The sequence below is a fragment of the Cygnus olor genome, chromosome 1 (assembly GCF_009769625.2).
Source record: "Cygnus olor isolate bCygOlo1 chromosome 1, bCygOlo1.pri.v2, whole genome shotgun sequence".
NCBI classification, from domain to species: Eukaryota; Metazoa; Chordata; class Aves; order Anseriformes; family Anatidae; genus Cygnus; species Cygnus olor.
Genome location: NC_049169.1, coordinates 93,874,042 through 93,897,536, shown reverse-complemented (window position 1 = coordinate 93,897,536; position 23,495 = coordinate 93,874,042). Strand labels below are relative to the sequence as shown.

The 23,495-nt window shown below is 39.4% G+C and overlaps 1 protein-coding gene across 3 annotated transcripts in view; it reads left to right on the top strand.

The window, feature by feature from the left end:
- The first annotated feature begins 21,347 nt into the window (after positions 1–21,347).
- Positions 21,348–23,495, top strand: part of DCBLD2 (discoidin, CUB and LCCL domain containing 2) — a 43,990-nt gene continuing 41,842 nt past the window's right edge. The window contains exon 1 of one of the 3 annotated variants that reach the window (XM_040545282.1): positions 21,348–21,546. In XM_040545282.1, coding sequence (XP_040401216.1) covers positions 21,420–21,546 — 127 coding nt within the window. In that variant the 5' untranslated portion in view covers positions 21,348–21,419. The remainder of the gene's footprint in view (positions 21,547–23,495) is intronic. The other 2 variants (XM_040545285.1, XM_040545283.1) reach the window with 2 other exon arrangements.

Here is a 23,495-nt window from a genome sequence, read left to right as displayed (position 1 = left end):
AATGCCTCTGCTCTTCCTTGAGGCCACCAGGCACAACGCAATTTAGGAGAAGCCTGTGATATTTCTTGGAAACAACAATCTTGCATGGAAAGGCAAATTTCTTGTATTACACATTTTCTGTCTAAATGCTTTGCTGGCTTATTAAAATGCCCAGTGAAGCTAATGTTTCCATGGACTATTTGATCAGACCTGAGAGAACATTTTTAGCTTGAAGGAGTAAATGATAATAGCAATTTCTTTTATTCAAAGACATATACTTTCAGAACAAATAAATAAATAAATCAACTCTTATTATCAAAGCCATCCCATGTGTTCATCCCAACTGCCAAGCTACAATCTGTGTTACTGAGGTGGTCATCTTTTCTTTTTTCTCTTTAATATTAATAGAGTGTTTATTCCTTTACCCTCTTTAAACTCTGCTCAATCAGCCAGTCCTTCCACTAAAGGAAATTACAGGCTGCAGGGGAATCTGGAGAAATATCTGTGTTTTAATACTAGCTGTATGTCATCCAGGATCCCACCGGAGATGACATTATTGCTTTTCAATGGCGAGACCTGGTCACATGGGAGGTGATGTTTTTATTATAATCAGCTGCAGAGAACTGGTGAGGGTGAGCTCATCCGCAGCTGAGTACGTTTGAACTTTTGTACCTTTCAGTACCTTTCTGTGAGCAGTGGAAACCCTCTCCAACTGGGATGTGTTAGTAAGTTTGGTTTCCTGTAAGTGTTGAGATCTTAGAAAATGGCCACAGGAAATGAACTTCTAAAAAGAAACAAAATTGAACTGCGGAATTACCATGTTGATCATTGAAGCAAAGAAGTCTCATCAGGTTAGGTAGGAAAGGATTATTATGGTTTAAATATCTGATTTGTTTTCCATTCACAGAATTACTGAGAAGATTTTTTGAATCTCTGTTTTATTACACAAAGCAGATTCCACTTACATTGTAGCCTACCATTATGCTGGGAGTCTCCTGGGAGATGCTGAGCACCCTGAACACCTATCTGCAACCTCAAGAACTGGTCTTCAGTCAAAGCCTTGATAAACACATTGCGTCTGCTTCCCTGGGACAATTTCCATATGACATGCATTTCATTGACTTTCTGTGAGGAGTAAATGGAAATCTAGTGGCACATCTGGTGCTGCCTTCAAATCAATTTACAGTAGTTAAATAGATTTGAATTGGCACTCACTCACATGGAGAACCTGTTGTGCAGCTCTTTGTTCACTTCACCTCACTGAACTGACCATTAAACAATTGCATTTACCTTAATGCAGATTTTGTTGGGGAAAAAAAAAATGACATTTTGCACATGGCTGAGCTTTAAGGCAGTTAATGAAATTAAAGCAAAAAACTCGCAGCACAGTAGGAAACCTGGGTAACAGGAACAATCATTTAGTCAGCACATTTCTGTTCCCACAGGAGCCAAGACTAATTATTAGGGCCAGGCTGCATCCAGGGGGATGAGGATATGGCAGCACAACAGCATTTCTCTGCACAGCTGCTCTAATCAAATTTATTTAGATGTTCTACAGAAACAATGGCTTTAAAACATATTTATTCCCTGTGCAGGCTGGGAACTGTAGAAGATGGAGTCATGTATTTTCCCTATCAAGTTTTCGCAACCATTTTTTGTATGAAAAGCAGCTTTTGCTATCCAGCTTATCCAGTACCATCCATACAAGTCAACCCTGAGTAATTTTGGAAAAGGCGTATCAAAGAAACAAGGAGTTTACAAAGGGAAAGGAGGAAAGCAGATCCAAGTCTGGAAATTGTCTCCACAAAACAGACACTTTTCTTCTCTCTCTCTCTTTTTTTTTTTTTTATGATTTAAGTAAAAGCAATATAACATTCCACAGTCATCAAAGGATGTTCTCTTATCACAGAGTAGACTTTGGGTTAATAGCATACTTCTTGATATCTCTCTATTCTCTTTACTACACCAGATCGTAAAAGGTGAGAGAGAGTAGTTTTAGTCTAGAGCAATTTTATGAGGTAAAAGCATTATTTTGTGCTTAAGGCACTGAGCCAGATCTTCGAACATCTGGTTCAGTTCCTGCCTTTTCTATAAACTTCCTGTGTGACAAAATATATTTGAACTTCAGTTCCCTATCTGTCAGGCAGGGATCACATTTTCTTGTTTTACAGAGGTGGTCAGTTTGTACCTGCATAGCCCAGTTCAATGAAAATGTGACTTTAAGCTGTGGAGGAGAATTGACTCCCTTATATTCTGAATATCCAGTCCTAACTCAATCACTTTTTTCTGTAGCTTAAAAGTATCTCTCTCAATATTGCCATCTGTAATATTAGAATAATGCTTTCTTACTTCCAATGGCAGTTGTATGAATACATTAATTGCAAAGTTTTTCTAGAAAAAGAAAAGTGCTGTAAAAATTGAAGTGGTTTTGATTGTGAGAATTCCATGCAGTAAGGTCTCTTTTGCATAAGATATAGTCCTTCCACTGTCAGTTTTGCTGCGTCTGCTCACAGAGCTTCTTCTCTGTTGTTTTCAGTGTGAAAAAGTTCATTCGGTCTTCAAACATTCTCATCTCCCATCTTTCAGATGTACAAACCCAGCTGCAACAGCATGAAAGACAAGAAATGAGTAAATGGTGATTGCAGCCTGATCTTGGCCAGAATGCTGTTAAGATTTTATCTCTGCAGCGCCTTTCGTGTTCGTGGAAAGGCACTGACCTGCTGCTTGTGCCTAACTGGAATGCTGGCCACTAGCCAGCAGCAGAGCAAAAAGTCGAGTTGTGAAACAGGAGAAATATTTGAGTCAACTCCTGAAATAGGTGGAGCAGTCACAGGAAACTAACTCTACTTACCATCCACTCAGGGTTACATTTTTCCTTCCAAAGATTTTATTGTTTCTGTGGCTTCCTGACTATTTTCCAGCAAGATTGCAGTCTCAGCCTCCAAAGCGCCTGGAAGATCAGTCCTATCTAAAAGTGGTCTATGAACTGACAAGTTTCTACAATGGCTACTTTTCTGTAAGGGAACAGATTGTTTGGAGCAAATGCTGCAGACATCTGCTTTATGGTGACTATTTATGTCCTGGGTTTATTGAGAAAAATGTTTTACATTGCTAAACAGGACCGTTATTTTCACAAATGTAAGTATGCTCATTATCTGGTCCTGTTCCTACAGTACTGTTAATCTTTTCTTTTAAAGTTTCACTGAATAACCAGAAACTATACTCTCAAAATTATGGATTCAGATGTGATCAACAACCATTTTATATTGCAGTATTTCTTTAAACTGTGCTGGTCCTGTTACTGCCTCCTCTTAAGTGAAGTGACATATTTTCCTGTAATGCAGGATTATTTTTCACAGTAATACAGGGCTCAGGAATTGTGTGGAACACTAAGCAAATGGTGTCAGTGTCCTCCTTGAGAAAAAAAAAAAAAAAATAAAAAAATGGAAGCAAGTGAGCAAGCAAGCTTTTGAGGAATGTTTCAGCTTTTCATTCCAGGATACTTACAGCAATGCACATTCCACAAAGCAGCCTGTTCCTGATAAACACAGAACACATCCTGCTTTCTCCTGAACAAACATTCTCTAGTAATTTAAAGGTGAATATTTGAACTGATGAAATGATAAGCTAGGTGTCTTGAAAGAACATGAGTCATTGGGATCTCAAATGCAAAACTGCTCATTCCTTTCTAGGCACATGCCAAATGTTGTGGGGTTCCTCACAACCTCACTCATGGGTACCCCAAAGTACTTTCTGACACAAGGAACTCTGAAGGCTTTTTCCAGGATTCTGCTTAGCCCCGAGAAAGTAAATATAATTTTTTTTGTGGTTGGCCAGATATGCAAATCAGTGCCTGGTTCCAGAAAGCAGAACATGAAGAAAAGTTAATAAAGTAGGAGCACCAAGGACTGGGAATGTTTGAACAGCCCCAGTGCTTGTTCAGTGGAATACAGGAGTCCAGGCTCCAGAAATGCTTAGTAAACAGTTAAAGGAACAACATGGACTGGTTATAGAGCAAGCCATTGCTTAGGAACCACCCTCAAATACTAGCTTTTAGAAATTCATATCTTTCATTAGACTACCCACTGTAGAAAATGTTTTTAATATGCAAACAAGTCTGCTTTTTTTTTTAATTATTATTTTGCTAACTGTATCAGCTGGTCTAGAAAGCGATGACCTCCTTGCTTTCTTAGAGCCTTAGGCCATTGTAGCTATAGCAACACTCTTACATTTTAATGATGTTGTGGTCTCTCTAGACAAAAAAAAGAGCATAAAGGACCCGCTTGTGTAATTTACTGTTATCATCAGCAACTTCAGGAGAGCTTTAATGATTTACATGAAATCAGAATCAGATCTGTGTGGTACATCGTCCTTCTTTGTGGTGACTGTCAAGTCTGGTGCAAAAAAAAAAGGAGAGAATTTCATGAATAGCTTTCAGAGCAATGGTCCAGATAACCAAATAGATTTGAAAGAGTAAGAGTGGAGATTACACTTATGTGTAAAATGTGTAAAAGGAAAAACTCAGTAGCATATTGAAAGATGGTAAAGAGTGGATCTAATAATAAAGTCTTATAGCAAATACTGTAAACAAGCAGGACTTCTACAGCTGAAACTTAGAGCAGAGAACTTCATTAGCAAATATAGATCAAATTACCAGATGCTTCCTGATAACATAGGAGGCACTCTGTGCCTGCTTGCAATTCCTCACTTAGATAATGCATAGGAAACAAAATGATCTAAACTCCCAAGGCACTTGACCCTGTGTGCAGTTGTCTAGGAACAAAATTATGTACAAAATACAGAGATATTATCTGGGTCTTGTGTATATCGTGATTCCATAGCAATGGAATTTGCTGAAGAATTGTGGTCTTGACTCTTGCTTATTATTAGATACTAAATGAAAGGGTATGAGAAGGATTTGGGAAGCCCTGAGGGAAGTCTATGTGGTGAGCGTTTTGCAAACATCTAGCAAATGACAGTCCTGTCCCTAAAGGAACACAGGCTACAGAATGAGAAGATACACCAGAAGTGTAAATACCAATAGTAGTTGCAATAGCTGGGGTTATTAAAAAAAAAAAAAAAGAATCTTTGATGGTGCCATCCAAGTACTGTCATCATACTTAACTATGTTTTTAATATAAGCCATGAGAAGGATGAGCTACCCATTGTCTGGATGGGAGGAAAGTAAATTTGGAAAGGAAAAACGTTCGTTTAGAAGCAACATGATTAACCATGTCACTGCAGAGCAGTTCTTTAACTGCCTTCCAGCCATAATCATCTCACAATCCCAAACTGCCTTCCCTACCATTACAGGTCTGAGAAGACCCCTCTGCTGAGAAGACCCCTCTGATCTTTGCCTAGTTGCCAGAATTTCCAGCTTTGCCATGTAAGTGTAAATATTGTCACTGACAATAGCTGAACGTGAAGAATTGTGGAAAAGGCATAAAATTAATTTATAATGGCTATGAAACTGAAGAGTGTCTTGGAACTGAGTTAATGCTCGATATGTTTTTTTAGAATCCCTTAATTTTTAAAATATTTATGAAACAGCTGTGAGATGTCTCGTGCTATTCCAGAACATCTTCATGCATGAGTTCTTGGATACACATCAAGTGTGAATATACTGATTTTTGACTAATCATGGATATCAATATTAGTAACATAACTGAAATTTGGTGACATAGGTCACATTCCAGAGTCCTGTAAATAAGCCAAGCTATGCTCTTATGGCATTTTACCTGGGGGGAAAAAAAAAAAAAAAAAAGGTGCTTTATACAATTTTTCCTCAAAGTAATGCACAAAATACAAATTACACATATGCTGTTTTATAGTCCTAGACATACCTCCCTAGCATCTTGCGTGGCCATGAGTTCCCTCACATGGCCGTGGAAGCTAAGCAGTACACAGTTCCTATAGGGAAGTACTGTGAGACCACAGCTAAGAGTCAAAATTAAGTAAGCCTTCGTCAGTGTTAGCGCGTGTATTTATAATTTAAGGTACTATTTTCTTTTTTTCTTGTGCATGTAACTGCCCAACCAAACAGTTGCTTTCAATTAATAGCTGACCAGATTTTATGTTCAAATTAAATCCAACATCTTTAAATAGCTCTAACATAGAGTTCAAATTGCAACTGCCAGTGAGCAGTTCTCACTAAGACTTATTCGCACTCACTCCGAATAATATTTTGGGATGCTAACAGAGACTGAGACCATTCCTTTCTCATTCTATTTCAATTTTGACATCTGTTTGTTTGTTACCTTTTGCATTGCCTGGCCTCCATTTGGAAACAGACTACAGAAACTGCAGACACAGCATCCCACCAGTACACAAGCAGTACCTGTGCAAAAGCTGTTCACAGCCCACAGAGGGGAAGATGAAGCTAGCAGCAACCTGGATGTATGTCAAGCACAGAAGAACAGACCAAACTGAGCACTCTGTATTGTCACTCCAGGTAGGTGAGTTTGGCACCGTGGTTTGCAAGGGCAGGGCATGTCTTAGGGTGCTGCTGTTTACAAGGGCATGTCTTAAGGTTTCTTTCCCAATCTGCATTGGAGCTTTTCCAAGAGTTGGTCTGTAATATGTGGAAAGAGAATCTGTGGATATGTCTCTGCCTTATGCATATTCTTCAAAATGTGATTTTATGAATCCTAGATTTGACTATAAGGTTCTGGACTGGCACAACTCCACCAAATCAGCAGGTATCTGTCCTGCTATGATTGGGCTAGTGTGTTTTTGGAGGCCACCTGACAGTTATCAAAATTGAATAGAGTTAAGTTAAGAAAGCTAAGACGGGAGCAGATTATCTTGGGAAGGCAACAAGCCAAACGTGTCTGATTTCATAGACAGACCATGGTCAGATGTACGCTTAGCATGATCAGGAATCTTGTTATAGAATCTCCAAACTTTTTCAAGACTTTACCTAAACACAGCCTATTCTGAGAACTATCTGAGCCTCACCAGGAAAAGCAGAACCTTGAGGAGCACTGTAGCAAGGAGCAGGAATCCTACAGAATGAAGCAGTATTCAGAAGTCAAAGAATGAGTAGTGAATCCACTAGAGCCCAAAGGGGAACTAAACACTACTCAAAGCTTTCTGGGGCCAATAGGGAGTTTTCCAAACTATCTGTATTAAACTAGATTCCTCAGTCTTAAATGGCAGTGGCAATTTCAAATGTCTTTTTCCCTTTTGGGCTTTTTTCTCTCCTTTGGGAGAAAGCGGGGAAAAAAAGCACTTGATGTTTTGTAAAAAAAGTCTTGAAGCCCAATCTGTTCAGGTGAACAATCATTTAATAAAAATCTATTCACAAACTATTGGCAATCCTTTTTAAAATAGAATTGGTCTTCTTGCTCCTATTATGTCTCTCAGCAGGCTGTTTTAGTAACTCTTTGCTTTGCTCTTTAGAAACCTTCTTTAAGCTGTCATTGTGCCAGTATCATCTTTTGGAAGGCAGAGCAAATTCCTCCTCTATATGTACTCCTTGATGTGTTCATAGGCAGCGATCACACCACTGCTTATCTAATTGCTCATTTGAGCGATCTTGCTCTTTTAGACACCTTAGCAAGACAGACTCTTCATGCACCTTGTATCCAGTCTCCTGACCTGCCTAGTGTGTAGTCTCTGAATGTGTTCTGTGCACACAATCCAGATCTAATTAATTTTTAAATAACGATAAATAGAACACAAAAGTCCAGGAGAGGTGTTATTATTTCATGTAAATAGGAATTAATAATAATAATTATTATATTATTTCTATAATATATATTTCTATAATATATATTCTATTATTATTATTATTATTATTATTATTATTATTATTATTATTATTATTATTATTATTTCTGTTAAAATATCTTGCCTTTCAGATGAGGATCGTCTTTGTCTTTTTCACAGCTTCATGTCAGTCACATCTCATAGTTGGGCCATAAACCTAACATATTGGTCATTGTCCCTGGACACCTCCAGTTGATAAACTGCCAATTTAAACCAGAAATTCACGTGAGTCTTTGCATTTTCATCACATTTCTATTACTCCTGACTTCAAAATCGATCACTGTTTCTTGTATGATGTTCTTTTCCCTCTCTGTATATGATATTTGCCACTGTACTGAAAATGTCTCCATGTCATCAACTGATTTCATTAATATGTTTCTAGTCTGTGTCAAGGCCATTCGTAAGAATATTTTATAATACTGAATTCTGTAAACCGTCCTGGAGGATGTCTCCCTATAATCCTCCTTCAACCCTCAGTGATAAACCTTTGTTCTCTCTCTCCCTTACTCAGCTCCTTGCCAAACCCTCTTGTTACTGTCATACACATTTGTATTCACAGTCAAGTGATTCTTATAGTATTTCATATCTTCTCAATTTTAATTAATTGACTGTATGAGAAAGCTTTATAGAAGTCATGACAGATTTACTACGTTTTCTTTCCCTAAAATAACATTGATTGTTGTCAAAAACAATGCCAGAAGAATCTGTTACAGTCCGTCTTTTGTAAACTCAGGCTGTATTTTGTCCTATTTTTATTGCATTTATGCCTTGCATAAGTTTTTTTCCTTTACAGCATGTTCTAAAGCATTGTTTATTATTGAAGTCTGCAAGTGCATCGTTATGTTCTTTCTATGTTATCAAATCCAGAAGTAGGGTTTGCTGTACAAGATGGAAAAAAAAGTACTCATTTTGTTTTGGGGCCTTAGGTAGATAATTGTTATTTTCTGATCTGTTAATCTGTTATGATTGCACGGTGATCCTACCTTTTTATCATTAAAGGCTCCTTTTTTTTTTGGCCTTTTTAGCAACTCGTACTTAATTGCTATATTTTCTGACCTTCAAACCAGAGAAATTTTACTTGGTTATTTTCCTTTTCCATTTTACAGGCTTTTTGTTTACTCCAAATACGCTTTTTTCAGGTAGCTGTTCATCCATTTGCAGCAGACTCCTCCTCTAGAAGTGTTTTCCTTTACTTGGGATTCAAATTACAAAGGGTTTTTGCAACTCCCCCTTAGAAATTCTCCCAGATTTTCTCACCATTCAGGACTTAGGGCTCTTCAGCCCAGCCTACTTCACCAAATAGTTCTCCTTGCTTTATAAAATTTCCTCTATGTTTTTCAACACTGTTTTTTGTTTATTTAGATAAATTTCATTTATATTGACCTGATTTAACTCATGATCATTGAACCCCAAATTATTTTATGCCACTCTTGTTCTTTAGTCAATTGGAGCAAAGCACACAGTACTTAGTAACACTTAATGAGTAAATTATCAAGCTTTTTTCTTCCCCCAGGTAAATGAAATACAGTACAACAACAACAACAAATCTGTATTTCCTCTATTAGAACAGTACATCACATACAGACCTTTCAGTTCACATGATGGCAACTCTCCTTAACAAGTCTTTGATTTCTAGTTTTGAAGAGGCTGATTCACTAATTTTTTGGGGCTTCCCAACAAAAAAAAAGTCTGTCTCATTTTTTCAAGACATGTTGTGCCTAATCCAGCAATGCCTACTTTATTCTTTAAGGCTGGAGCCCTACCCTTGAATAATCCTGATGATTTCCACTGGGGCAAAGAGGCACAATATTCTGAGAAGCCATAGCAGAATCTGACCCTGAAAGAAAGGCAGTAAAGTCTACAGAGTTTATGAGGGAGGTAATTTTTTATTGTTATGAAGGGGTGTGGTAATAATATTGGGAAGAAATTCAGGTTAAATAAAAAAAAAAAAGTATCAGGAAAAAGTATACTGAGACCAAAATACACTACAGTCCAGAAACACGTCCCACAGGGAACCTTGGAAGCTCAAAGCCTTGGACTTTTAAAAGCAGATCTGATGAAGCAATAGGATGGTCCTGCATTTTTAAGCTGGCTAGCAGAGATTTTTTCCATCTCTGTCTTCTGTGTGTGTGTGTTCCCTACCTCCTCTTTCCCTGACAGATGTTCTACTCCTCATTAAAGAAGGGAGTAACAGCACCCTTTCCTGACTGGTCCTCAGGTTTTACCCATAGTTTAAGCCTAGATTTCAAGAACTGATGCACTGTTTTGTACCTAGCTAATTAATTCTAGATATTATCTGTTAAGTACTGCTCCTGTCTATGGCTCAGCACAGACAGGGAGGGGGGAGGCTAGCTACCATTTAGTGGTTCTGTGAAGGTAAAAAAAACCTTACTTTTAAGGCACAGCTTGCAACCTGCAGGTGGGACTCAAAACAAAATGTTTTTATTCATTCTGATTAATCTCACATACTGAAGCTTGTGGCACCAATGGTAGGTGATTGATTTTTGCAGAACTAGTTCCCATACCTCTATTTTTTTTTTACAATCTTTTTGTATATTGTTAGATTTACATACATTCCACCTCTAACATTAGGCTGGAGTCATTCTTCATCTTCCAGGGTTAAGTTATCCATCATTAGATGGACCCATGCAGATCTGTATGAAATGTTTGCTTTTAAAGCCAAGCTTTCTTACATCAGCTTTTGACATTTTATTCACTTGGACAAGCAGATTAATGGTGTCAGCATTGTACATTTGCTTTGCAATGAATACTAAACAGATGTTATACTGGCTTGTTGCCCCAAACTATGAGCATGAAGAGGTGAATCCCACAAGACCTTGCTTTTGTGAGTAGGTCAGTCACCAAAAGGTCAAATAGTGTCCCTCAGTCTGTTTTGTACATACATCTGATCTTGATTAAACTTAGATATTTTGATTCAGATCTTTTGGGATAGGCTTTATATTAGAATTCCAGGGTCAAAACCTAACTAGGCAAAACTTGTGCTGACTGTAAGGGCAGTTTTCTCTGTGAGGGCTTCTGGGTTAAACCAGTTGTGAGTTACTGTCATTATATCTACTGATTGTTCTCAGTAGGTGTGCAGGCAAGGACTGTAAGGAGAGGCAACATCTCATCAGGCCAGTGGGATGTAACAACAGAATGTAATGTTTCAGACACACACGCCCCTCTTTTGGTCTGAAACGGAAACCCCAAATCTCAAGCTCTATACACAGTGAGAAGGGAATAGTTCTTCCAAGAAATCCGGGTACACACCTCTAGGAATAAAGAAAGTCTTAGCAAGAGAAGAGAAGATAAGCTATGCGTACTCATTTTCCTGTGACATGGGCTAAACTAAATAAATGAACCCACTCAAGAAGAATTGCATTTGATACTGGTAGAAGATAAACAAGTACATTAATAGAAGTTTTAGCAATGGGCCTGTGTTACAAAGTTTGACTCAGAAATTAAGCTTCCCAAAGTTCAGGAAGTCTTCAAGTCCAGGGCTAATAGGCCTTTTTCACATAATTTACACAATGTAAGCTGTGAGATTATATTATCTGTTGTCCTGGGACAATTTTGAATATACTACTCTTCCAGATAGAAATAGAATGATTATCTCCCTGTCTTCTCAAAATCCAATTGAATAATTTATTTGTATTTGATTTACTAATGTATTAAATCTATATAGACAGAGCTATGAAATTATTAATATGCAAATTTGTTCATTCCCATGTTGGGTGTTTTCTTTCAAAAAAAATTTCCTTCATTCTAGGGAAAAAGAAGAAAGAAAACAGAGAAACTACACATGAATCCCACACAGGCAAAGTTAATCTATTTCAGTATATGCAAGATACGAATATTTGTAATGCTGTGGGGTCTTACTGCCATGTGTAAAGCTCAGATAATAGCTACCAATAGCTACTCTATTAATTCCCTGTTGTTACCCTTCAAACAAAGTTTTATAAAATAATTCTGAATACTTAGGATATTTAAATACCAGAATTATTATAATATATTCTTTTATGGAAGAATGTGTTCAGATGTAAGCTACTTCAGCTAGAATGGCAAAATTGTATTGACAGTTCTACTGGTCAGAAAACCCTCTTCCTTTGTAAGCGTCCTTGTCCTACAAACTCCTGAAAATTGGTTATTTAGGTTAAACTGAAGAGAATGGATTCAGTTCTGGAGGTGCATGATATTCTTTCTGCTTTTGAACATGATGGTGATCATCACAGTACATTTTCAGATAAAGCCAAGACAATTTTAGGAAGAAAAGACAAAAGAAAATATCAAATTATTTCAGTGTTAAAATATCTCTGAAACGACAAAGTGACAAAGGACATAAATGTATGGAGGCCATCTTCTGTTTATTTTTCTGATAATTACATGTATATTGTTTATATTTCTCTATATCCACGTTACTTGCATTTCAATAAAATAAGTCTTTCTCTGGCTTAACAACCAATGCATTTTAAGCCCATTCATTTAAACTATTGAGAGTTTATGTGCACTAAAAGCCAAAGGCAACAAGGCTTTTATTTATTGAACACCCTTTATAACGCCAATGTACCTTTTCCTGTGTAAGCTGAGTGTCAGTTGTGGCATAAAATGATTTCTAACCTAATTCATCACTTTCCAGTTGGCAATACCCTTCCCCTTGAACACAAATTTACAAGCAAAAAAGCTATTGAAAGGTCAAAGGATAGAGAGAAGAACAACAGAATGGCACTTGTTCCTTTTGCCACTTCAATTACTGACTTCCTTGCTGTTTCTACGCATTCATTTGCATAATAGGGGTGATTATCTTGCCTTTATTATGGCAGATTGAATGTAAATCAGTTACTGAAACATATAATAAGTCCCAGGGAACTCTCTCCACGCTGGCATACAAATGAAGTCACTAGTGCTGCCTTAGGATACTGGAGGTGACGAAAAAAAATATTAGTGTTGCTGATTGACTCTCATTGTTACAACTTGTATGAGAGACTGTAGGAGGATTTCACGGTCTCAGTGAAAGAAGTGTTTCATTTAGTCAATCTCCCTTCTCCCATTGCTGTAAAGTTGTTTAAGAGACTGGCTCTGGGCACCAGCCTTCATAATTCAGGACGGAACTTGCTGCCAAAACCATCCTCATTTTTGACACCCTCTTGGACAGAATTGGACAGCAAGATGGGAGATTTCTGCTTTCATTCAGGCATAATCATGTACTTAATGGCCTTATTTTAAGCATTAAACCTTTTCATTAGGAAAAGACCCTCTGCAATGTTCTACTGAGTCATTCTGTTCAGAATATTTTTGCAGTTTCTCTGGTAAGACGCTATTTTCCTTCTCAACACAAAAATGGCTGCAGGCTTTTATTCTTGTACCCACCACACTCCTACTTAACCTCTTTGACCAAGATTTCCTACCTTTCATTTTTCCTAGAGCAGGCTAGGATGCCATGCCTCCTCTATCACTTAATAGAACTACTGCACAAACACACTCGGTCCAGGGCTTCTGAGGAAAAAGGTGCACGTCCGTGTTGCTGTACCTCCCTTCAGCAAGTTTGTCAGTTGCTGCTTTAAGCTTCCAATATTGAATATGGTAATCCCCTTGTCTTTAAGTTTGCCTATAAAATATGACTAATGAACCTTTTTCTTCTCATCTGCCACAAACGGTTTTCAGAGTTCTTCATGACCTTCTCCAAATTAATTCTTGCTAGCATTCTTGTAAGTCACATCTCACTCAGCGTGAGATTGACACTACTAGGTCATATGCTGCAATCTTGTGCAGTCTTTCTTATTTTTACTTTAGTCTTGCATGAAGCACGTAGGGACATGTGTTGGCAGAAAAGCTGCTGTGCTGTGCGTTAAAGAGGAGTATGCACGGGATTTGTCTCATAGATCTGAAAACAGAAGGGTTCTGGGGAAGTGAGTATTGCCAGTCATAAACTTAAAAAATAACACTAGGACAGAAAACACAATGATATTTTTAAAAGATGTGGGGCCAATGAAAGGGGTAGGTGGCTTTCTTCTATCTTGTGGCTTCATCATTCTTTCAGGTTGATTTGGGCCATATTTTAAAATTCTTTCAACAATCATAATGGCCAAAACCTTACTCTTTTGTAACATCTTCTCTCTCATTCTCTCTCTTTTAATTTGGATTTTTATTCTTGAAACTCTTGCACAATCATTGCTTGCCAGGATCCAAGTGCTTGGCAACAACACAAAACAACAGAAATTTCCTGGGTTTTATAGTAACTGGCAAAGCTATTCTCCAGGGAGAGGCATTAGCCCTGTGCATAAAGCTTGGATTTCATATAAAACAACCCTATTTCTTCTTTAAATATGCTGTCATTTTCATGTATGTCTTTATTAGCATAGCACAATGTTTCTTTCGATGCCTTAAATATTTTCAGACTTCCTCCCATTTAAACTTATAATTCTCTGTTATTTATGTTAAATGCTACACCAATTTTCTTGAGGCTGAGTCATATTTGCCTGCAGTTGTAGCTCTGTATTTCATGATCACCAAACAGTTAGGGCTGTCTACAGCAGCACATTACTTAAATCTATATGAAAGATATAATCAGCTTTCATCACTGATCTGTTGTTTCTAGAGTATATTTTCACATTTTGATTCTTCTCTTTTCACTAAAAACCATTGTATTTGTCACACTACTGATGTGGTAGCAACTCAGATCAGTTTGCTTTGGTGGGACTACAACCAATCAGACAAAAAAATAGGCTGCTGTCCAGACTTTTTATCTGGAACAGACAGAGGTGATACCAATATGTTTATGGTCTAATGCACAATTTTAAAAGCATACATAATTTAATCTCCTGAAAATTTGAATTTCTTTGCTACAGAGATTACTAATCTCATCTGCAAAAACAGAAGAATGTCTCTGTTTCTGAAACAGAAAATCTTGCCTGAAGTTCAGCCTTTTGGATCTTAGCTTCCAGATATTGTCTTCACAGGTCCCAGATTTTAGCATTGTAATTTCTTTTTCTTCATTATAATTGCTTACATCTCAGGCTCCCCTCAGCATTAGTTACAAATATATTACAACTAAATATTATGTTGTTCTTTGACCTTGATGTATAGACATAGTATTTTCTTTAGGTTGAGTATAAAGACCTGAAATGTGCAACACCTAACTGCCTTCACCTTTATGAAGGTGAAAGAAAGGGTGTTCTTAATATTTTCTTAATTTCATAAATGTGATTTGTTCTCCTCAAGCATGTAAATGTATCATTAAAGACCTTCATCTTTTGGGGAGCCACATGTCTAATATTTCTATAGTTACCACCAGTCCATGAGGTTGGAAGCAGGAATCAATGTAAGATCACCTTATGATTCAACCTGTTACAATGGCTAAAGTAATTCGGTGGCAAGAATGAGTAAGGATGCAGGCAGAGAAGAGGGCTAGAATAACGTAGATAAGATGTAGAATTCAAAGGAGTTGCACAGGGCATGACGGATTGTTTCTAACTGGGGTTTGCATAAAGTAAGTGAAATTAAGAAAGGAAGCTATGGTCCTGACAAAAATGTAAAATAATGAAAAGAGGGAGAGCGCTAGAGTAACTATATAATAGAGATTAAATATGTGGAAATAATTGAGGCAGCAGAGTCATATATCTCGATTCAGCAAAATACATACAAACTTAAAGAGCACTCTTAATTCCCACAGAAGCTAAATCTATGCTTAAATTACTACCTGTGCTTATGTGCTAAATTAATTGTATAATAATCATAGTCTCACTTCACATAGAGTCATAGGTTTCACTTCATTCAGGGAATTTAGATTGCTCGCTACTTGAAAATGCTGCTCTTGCTTAAGAGTACCAAAACCCCATAATTACAAGACACGATTTCTCTTTAACATTTTTCTGTTTTTACTTGAACGATTTTAGTAGTACTGGGCATTGATCCAACAAACATGAACTCGTTCAAGGGTAGAAGACAGGCTGAAATCCTCCCTAATATTTTTTTTCTCTGTGATACCATGTTTAAATAAAAAAAAATGACTTCCCCCCCCCCCCCCCCAGCCTCCCTGAATTGTTTCACATACACAATGCAGTAAAATGTAAAAGAAAATTGGTTTTGGAATTTATGCTACCAATTTTTCTTTTATAATGACTTCTAGGCCTGGTAAAATTAGCAGATGTTTCCTACCAAAATAACACAGAACTAAATTTTAAGTGGTTTATTTTCTTTTAAAAACACAAAGCAATCATCAGCTGAGTAACTTTAGACTGTCAAATAAATGTGCTTTATATACAATCGTAAAGCTCCTATCTGAAGTGAATTAAAAATTAATCTTAGGTAAATATATCATGGTGGTTTTGTAAATGTGTTTCTGGAGATGAGATTAATTACATCCATTGATGTGAATAATATACAATCAATACCCATTTTCCTTTTTGGAAGGATGAAATCAAATCCATTCTGCAACTGGGACTTTGTTGTTGTTCTTAAAAAGTCAGCAATAACAAGCAGTTAAAATGGGAACAAAGAAAAAATGAAAACAAAGAGAGGAATAGAAGAATTTGTACTGAAAACTATAACAAAAAGTAGAAACCCCAAATGAGATGAAAATGAATAGCCAAGAGCAACAAAATCTAGATCCTAAGACCTAGATCCTGCAGTCTTTTACCACCACATATTTAGCTAGTGCCACAGAGTGTACTGCAGGATTCTGGAAGTGTTTGCAAGATCAGGCACCAACCATCCAGGTTGGCTGAAGATTAGTAGTAACTACAGTTAATAAAATAACATTTGAAATATCATGTAAACTACTGAAACTCCAGAGATATTTTAATTCTGTAGAACTCATGAAAGGTTAAAGTTATTCACAATTCTTCATTGTTTTTCTTTGGATTTTTAATTAAAATGTGTTTCCCAAAAAGCAGAATTATGGCAAAGGAGAGAAATAACTATAATAATGACTTGGTAACTGTTTTAATTCAAATACTTTAACAATTAAAAATAATCAGAAAAGGGTGGGGTTTTGTTCCAATATTGTTGTGGCTGTTAAATTATAAAGCCATATTTCAATGAATAATGCTTTTATACTATGAAGCTTGGACAGTTTCAGAGACAGCGTGGTTCTTCCATGGTGTATGTCAAATTCTCCTGCTGAGCTGGGTCCAGTTATTCATAGGCAGGCATTGGGAGGACACTGGATCTATCCACTCTTAGGTAATAGGGCTACTAACATAACGAACACGGAGGTTAAAGATTTCCTTTAATATTAAATGATCTTTTTAGAGTGTCACCAAGACATCCTTGTAATGTGGTAAAGGAGCTTGCTTTGTCAGTATACCTGTTGAATAGTTTGTGGTGTCCAGGAGCATTTATTTAATCTAACACAAGAATACTAGGAGAAACTGAAATAGAACGGGTTCCCTACCCTGGAGTGAACTTTACTCTTGGTGAACTCTTGTAAATGCTAAAAAACTAGTCTAAAGAAAACTCTGCAATTTAAATAATTTAGAGTATTATTATGCATGCTTAAAATTATTTGCATACTTAAGTATGACTTCTCAGCAGATTGCAAGATCAAACCTATATATTGAATTTTTTAAAAAGCACTTCTACAAAGTTAATGTGCAATAGTAAGGCATTTGTCTCTTGCTTTTCTGGTGTTAAGACCTCCAAATGGATCAGATGAATTTGACTACCTTGCAAATGCAGCTGTAATCTCAACAACTGTAAGATAACATTTCGTATGCTCATTAAGCAGATAACATAATTGTTTTGTCTGCAATTCTGCCAAAAGCAGTGGAATTTGCTTTCTGGAAAAAGAATAAAATGAACTAGTAATTCAGTGGATACCAGGTGAAACTCTGAATCTGAGTATGGATTTGAACTTGCTCACAAGTCTGTGAATGCTATTCTAGTAATAACTTGTCAGGTGTCTGCTAACAGCAGAAAGGAGATATGTTGCCCTTTGATGCACATATAGCTCTTGTATCAGCTTTGTGGGTGGGCCTTTGTATTTACTGTCACAGAACAAATCTGGTGCATGTGTGGGATTTAAAGAATTAACGTATAAGAAGTTGGAGGTGCCATCAAAGATCTAATGTGTTAATACTGTGAAGGAAGCCAATAATTTGTCTACTTTAAATGCATTCTTTTTTTTTCTTCAAGTGCAGAAGAATTAACATGCTCATGATAAAGTCTTATTTCAATTACTGAACACAGATAAGCGACTACAGAAACTGGAAAATCTCTTTCGTTCATTTAATATATCCCCTGTCACTGCAGGAATCTTATCCATAGTACATTATCTGGTGCCTTAGAGTCATACCATCATACCTCCGGCTGGAAGGGACCTTCAGGGGTTATCTACTTCAACCCTGTGCTCAAAATAGTTCTATCAGATCAGGTTGATCAGGGCCGTGTCCTGGAGAGCCCTGAACATCTACAAAGACTGGAGATTCTCCAGCTTCTCTGGGCAACCTATTCCAGTGTTTGGCCACCCTGATGGTATTTTCCCTGGATATGGAATTTTTTACCTGGATATGGAATTTACCTTGCTGTAAGTTGTGTCTGTTGCCATCACTGTGCCCCTCTGAGAACGGGCTAGCTCCATCTTCCAATCCTGTCCTGCAGTCAGGTAGCTGTAGACAGCAACAAGGTCTCCCCCCTGCCTTCTCTTCTCCAAGCTGAAGATGTCCATCTCTTTCAGCCTGTTGATGTGCATAATGGTCTCTGATCAGTCCTTGACCATCCCGGAGGCCTTTTGAATTGACTCCCTCCAGTAAGTCAGCATTGTTCTTGTATGGGGGTAGCCCGTAACTGGACACAGTACCCACAGTCCTACAGGTGCTGAATAGAGGTGAAGGATTCCCTGGCTCTGCTGGCCCCTGGACCTCTTGCTAAAACACCTCATGATGCCATTGACTTTCTTCACTGCGAGGGCACACTGCTGTCTCGTATTCAAATTGTCCACTAGGACCTACAGGTCCTTTTCCTGCAGACTGGCTTCCAAACAGCCCCCAGCCTGTGTTGTTGCATGGGGTATTTCTTTCCAGATGCAAGAGCTTGCACTTGCTTTTGTTGGATTACAGGAGTTTTGTGTCAGCCGGTTTCTCCAGACCGTGGGGTTTGCTCTGAATAGCAGCCCTGCCCTCCAGCTGAATTCAGCTTTTGAAATACAATAAAAGAATGTAAAAGCTAGAGAGCCATGGTGGGAAAGAAGCACAGTGCATCAGAAGCCTCTCAAGGGAAAAGAGAACCAGATGGAGATGATAGTTTCATTTACCTCTAGAACTTGTAATGGGAAGGAAACATTAAAGAAATGCTCAGTTGGCTAAGCATTTTTCTCTCAGCATTAAGAAGTTAGTTTGATCTTCTGTCCTACCCTCTTGAAAAAAAAGATTTGTGCTGATTTCTTAATATTTGTTGGCAACTTGCCTTATGGTATTGATATTGCATGACACTGTATTTGTTTCCCATAACATTTTAATTCTGTATCTGTTTTGATTTGATGACAGGGACAGTTTTAAGTCACAAACTGAAATGGAGTCTTTATGTACATTTCTGTTTCCTCCAGAGGAGATGCCTGGGAGCTCTCATGACTGAAATATGAATTACACTGCAGCTGGTCTATTTAAACTCATTTTGTGCTGCAGTCTTCTTAGAAGAAGGAAGATTCTGAAAGCCAGGGAGACCATCTGGATTTGTCTAATTCTTCTTCTTTTTCATAAAAACTGTATAGTAAGACAAGCCATCCAAACACTTGCATTGCTAACGGAATGATATTCCTAATTCTTTGGCTCTGCAGATTCCATAAATCTTTAAGGCTTTTAGAGAGGATACACTTTCATAGCTTGTCACCACTTCCATCAAAATGGTGTTCCCTTTGCAAAATACCTGTCCTAGGGCTCCAGATAAACCATTTGTGGTGAGGGAGTGCGGCTTTGGGACAGACTGCTCAGATAGATTAAGCAAATTCAGCCTCTGGCTGCTTTAGAAACTGTTTCACGTTTTCACACCCCTTTTAGAAATCAAGCCTCTCAAGGATCCAGATACTCTTTTCGCAGGAACAAATGAAAACCTTTAGGACACTCAAATCAGGTTAGGAAAATACCACACGCGCCTTTACAACAGAAAATAACACAGGAGAAAACCTGTATCGTGTCTACCAGAGACTATTATTGATTTATGGGTAGGATGTTCAGATGCTCCTGTTAATGCATGGCACTATTAAGCCACAAATTATTCAAGGGGTGATTTTTCCAGTATACAAGTACCGCTAACGATTAGTGATGTTAGGAATGTGGTCTCTGTAGTGCAGAAAGGATGTTATTGTAGTGATATAACTGCTTCACGTGACCTGTGGTACGAACCTCTGTGTCTAGTGAATGGAAGACAAAGGAACACATATAAATGACTTTCAATTCATCTTCCGTTATGTGTTGCGGGATGTCTTGGTGATTATTACATCCTGCAGGCTGACTTAAAACAGCCTCATCTCAGATATTCTTCCATTGACTGCTTTAATTGGTATTTCTTCGTGTGTGGCTATAAAGGTATGAACAGGAGAAAAATACAAAACTTAAAAATTGAATCAAGGCAGATAGTGCCTTGCATGCCTCTTTGTGGAAAACCAAACCAAACCAAACCTTTTACAACCCTGAGCATTGCCTTGAACATCTTTTAATTTTCAAGATCTTGACAAGGAATGAAAATCTTATAGCAATTAGTGAACATCATTTATGAGGATGCGGAGAACGCTTGCTTTCTTAGGGCACCTTTTACAGTGAAACCACTGGAGCTGGCCACCACCTTGGCTTGGGGTTGGCTTGCAACAAGCCTTTCACAGCAGAAAGCACGGACTGTGGTGTCCGTGGGCCAGTCTTTGAAAGCTGTGGAGGTGTATCCATGCATAAGGACAATGGTAGTGCAGGGGTGATCCTCTAAGCCTACCAGTGCTTTGGGTGCTTTTTTTATCCCCTTAAATATGCTTTCATGATTACCTAGGGCAACCAGTACCAACTATTATAAGTCCCTCCAAATGTGCTACTTTGCTTTCTTGAAAGACTTGAAAGTTATTATTTTTTTTTAAGTTTCTATTCCTCACGGGTGAGTTTAGCCTTCTACACCAAGCCTCTCCGATTGCCCGCTGTAAACGTTCAAAAGGCAGACGACAAATAAGCACTGGAATCGCAAAGTCTGGAGGCTTCTTAGCCAATCTCCTGCTTTCATAGAGCTGGGACCATGTTTGTGAGCAGGGAGCGGTGACCACTTTATCCTCCTCCGCTCGCAATACTCGTGTCTCCGCGACGTTTTAGTTTCCCTCGCTCCTTCGGGGGGGAAAAAAAAATAAATCAGGAGCTACTCGGTGACCTTGCAGAGGGGCACGGCGGAGGCACACCGAAAGCCTCGGGGCTCGCGGAGCCCCGACCCCGCGCTGCCCTCGGGGCCTGCTGCCGGGGCCTGCTGCGGGGGCTCGGCGGCCCCGGGGCCGTGCGGCGGGGGCGGCAGGAAGCGGGGAGCCCCGCCGCCACCGGGGGGCCCCGCCGCGCTCCCGGAAGCGCTTGGGCCGGCCGCAGGGGGCGGGCGGCGACGGCGCTCGCTCGGCCGTCGGCGGCCGCGGGGCGCAGGGGCAGAGACGCGGCCCCGGCCCGGCCCGGCCCGGCCCGGCCAGCCATGCCCTCGGAGCGCCGGGCACGCCGCGGGGCATGGTGAGCCCGGGGCGGCCGCTCCCCGCGGGGACCCGGCAGGCGGCCTCGCTGCTCCGCCTCGGCTTCTTCCTTCTCCTCCTCGTCCTCCTCCTCGTCCTCCTGCCGGGCGCCGAGGCGCAGAAAGGTGGGTGCGGGGGGCAGGAACCCGCCTGGGCCGCGGGGGGTGCCCCCGGCTGCGGCTGCGGCGTGGCGGGCCCCGGGTCTTCGCCCAGCCGCGGTCCCAGCCCCGAGGGAGGCTGCAGGGTGGCTCTGCCTGCTCCGAAAAGCCACTTGTACGCGCCCAGGGAGGTGTAGGAGAGAGCCCAGGCGTGAGAGGGAGGAATGTGGGGTAGAGAGGGTTGCTCGTTGGCTTTTTTGTTTGGTTAGATGGGTCGGTGAGGTCTCTCTTCCTCGGGTGGAATCGGCTTCAGCACAGCGAAAATTACCGGGCGAGATGTGGTCACTGCCTGGCAGGAGATCAGAGGGTGGGACACTAACTGTCACTGATCGGATGCCTGGGAGAAAGTGATGGGAGTGAACGTTTTGACGGCAGCTTGAAACTTTCGTTTCTGTGAATACGGGAGCTGAGAAAAGAAACGTTACAGTTTTCAGCTCCGCTTGCTTCTTGCGTTGGTGTGGCTTCATTTGGAAACTCAGCTCTGTTTTCACATAACTTTCTCTTTCTGAACATCTCAAAGAGAGATGGAAATATATTTGAGTGTTGCAAGTGCTGCATTTAAAGGCACAAAGGGAATCGGAAATTTACGCTGTGTACTGTTAATCATACATTTTAACTAGATTCTCGAATGGGAAACGGTTAGAGAAGTGTGCACACAGCAGACTAGTCCATTGTCTCATCTTTTTATCTTACTTCAGCCTATACACATATGAATCTAACACTAGAAAGCATTTGGCATTGTTTTGTTTTGTTTTGGTGCTGGAGGAAGAGAAGATCCATTTGTTTTTGAGAGGAAATTGAGCGATTTGAACATTTTGTCTCTTCTGTGTGAGTCCAGCTGCAAGGCAAGGTGTTGGTTTATGCTGTTGGAGCATCATGTGCTCTTGGACACGTGCTGCAAATACTTGTGCTGACCTGACACTTGTCTGACCTTTTGGTGAGCAGACTGAGTTTGTTATTCCAGGAGAAAACTGAAATAACTGGGGTGGGGGGTGAGGCATAGCTTTCTTACAGATCACTAAGTTGAATTGGCTCAGTGAGTGGTCAGGAGTGTTCTAGAGGGGATGGTACTGTGCAGCAAGAAGTGGGACTGCATGGGCAGCAGGCATTTAGATATGCTGTTCATGTTGTCTTTTTGTACTCAGAGAAACCACTGATGAGCTCCTAACGTGAATTTCAATTTACAGCATCCCATCTCTCTAGTTAATGCTTACAGTTGGCTCAGAAGTTTTGCTTTTGACAGGGCGGGGAACCTCTTTATTGACAAGCTTCATTTTATTTCATAACAAAAGGTTAGGGTCTCCGCTGTTACTGAATACAGTGCCCTTTATAATGAGAAAATGTTGGAATTTCCAAGAAAATTCTGCTTGCGAGCAACTGTTTCCTTGTCAAAATATTTTCATTTCTCCAATTTCAGAGGAGGTTGAGGAGTCCATATCATAGAATCATAGAATCATTCAGGTTGGAAAAGACTTCTAAGATCATCCGGTCCAACCTTTAACCTAGCACTGCCAAGCCCGCCATTAAACCATGTCACTAAGTTCTACATCTGCATGTTTTCTGAAGACCTCCAGGGATGGTGACTCAACCACTTCCCTGGGCAGCCTGTTCTAATGCCTCACAACCCTTTCAGTGAAGAAATTTCTCCTAATATCCGACCTAAACCTCCCCTGGCATGACTTGAGGCCATTTCCTCTTGTCTTATCACTTGGTGCTTGGGAAAAGAGACTAATCCCCACCTCACTACAACCTCCTTGAAGGTAATTATAGAGCAGTATCGTGTGTCAAGTGCTGGCATAGTTCTAATTTGGTGTTTGAGTCCCCTATGGAAATGAAACTGTCTTTCTCATGAAGGGTCTGAATAAATCTAAATTACTGTATTAAATATGTGCATGGACTTCTAAGAGAATATTTTG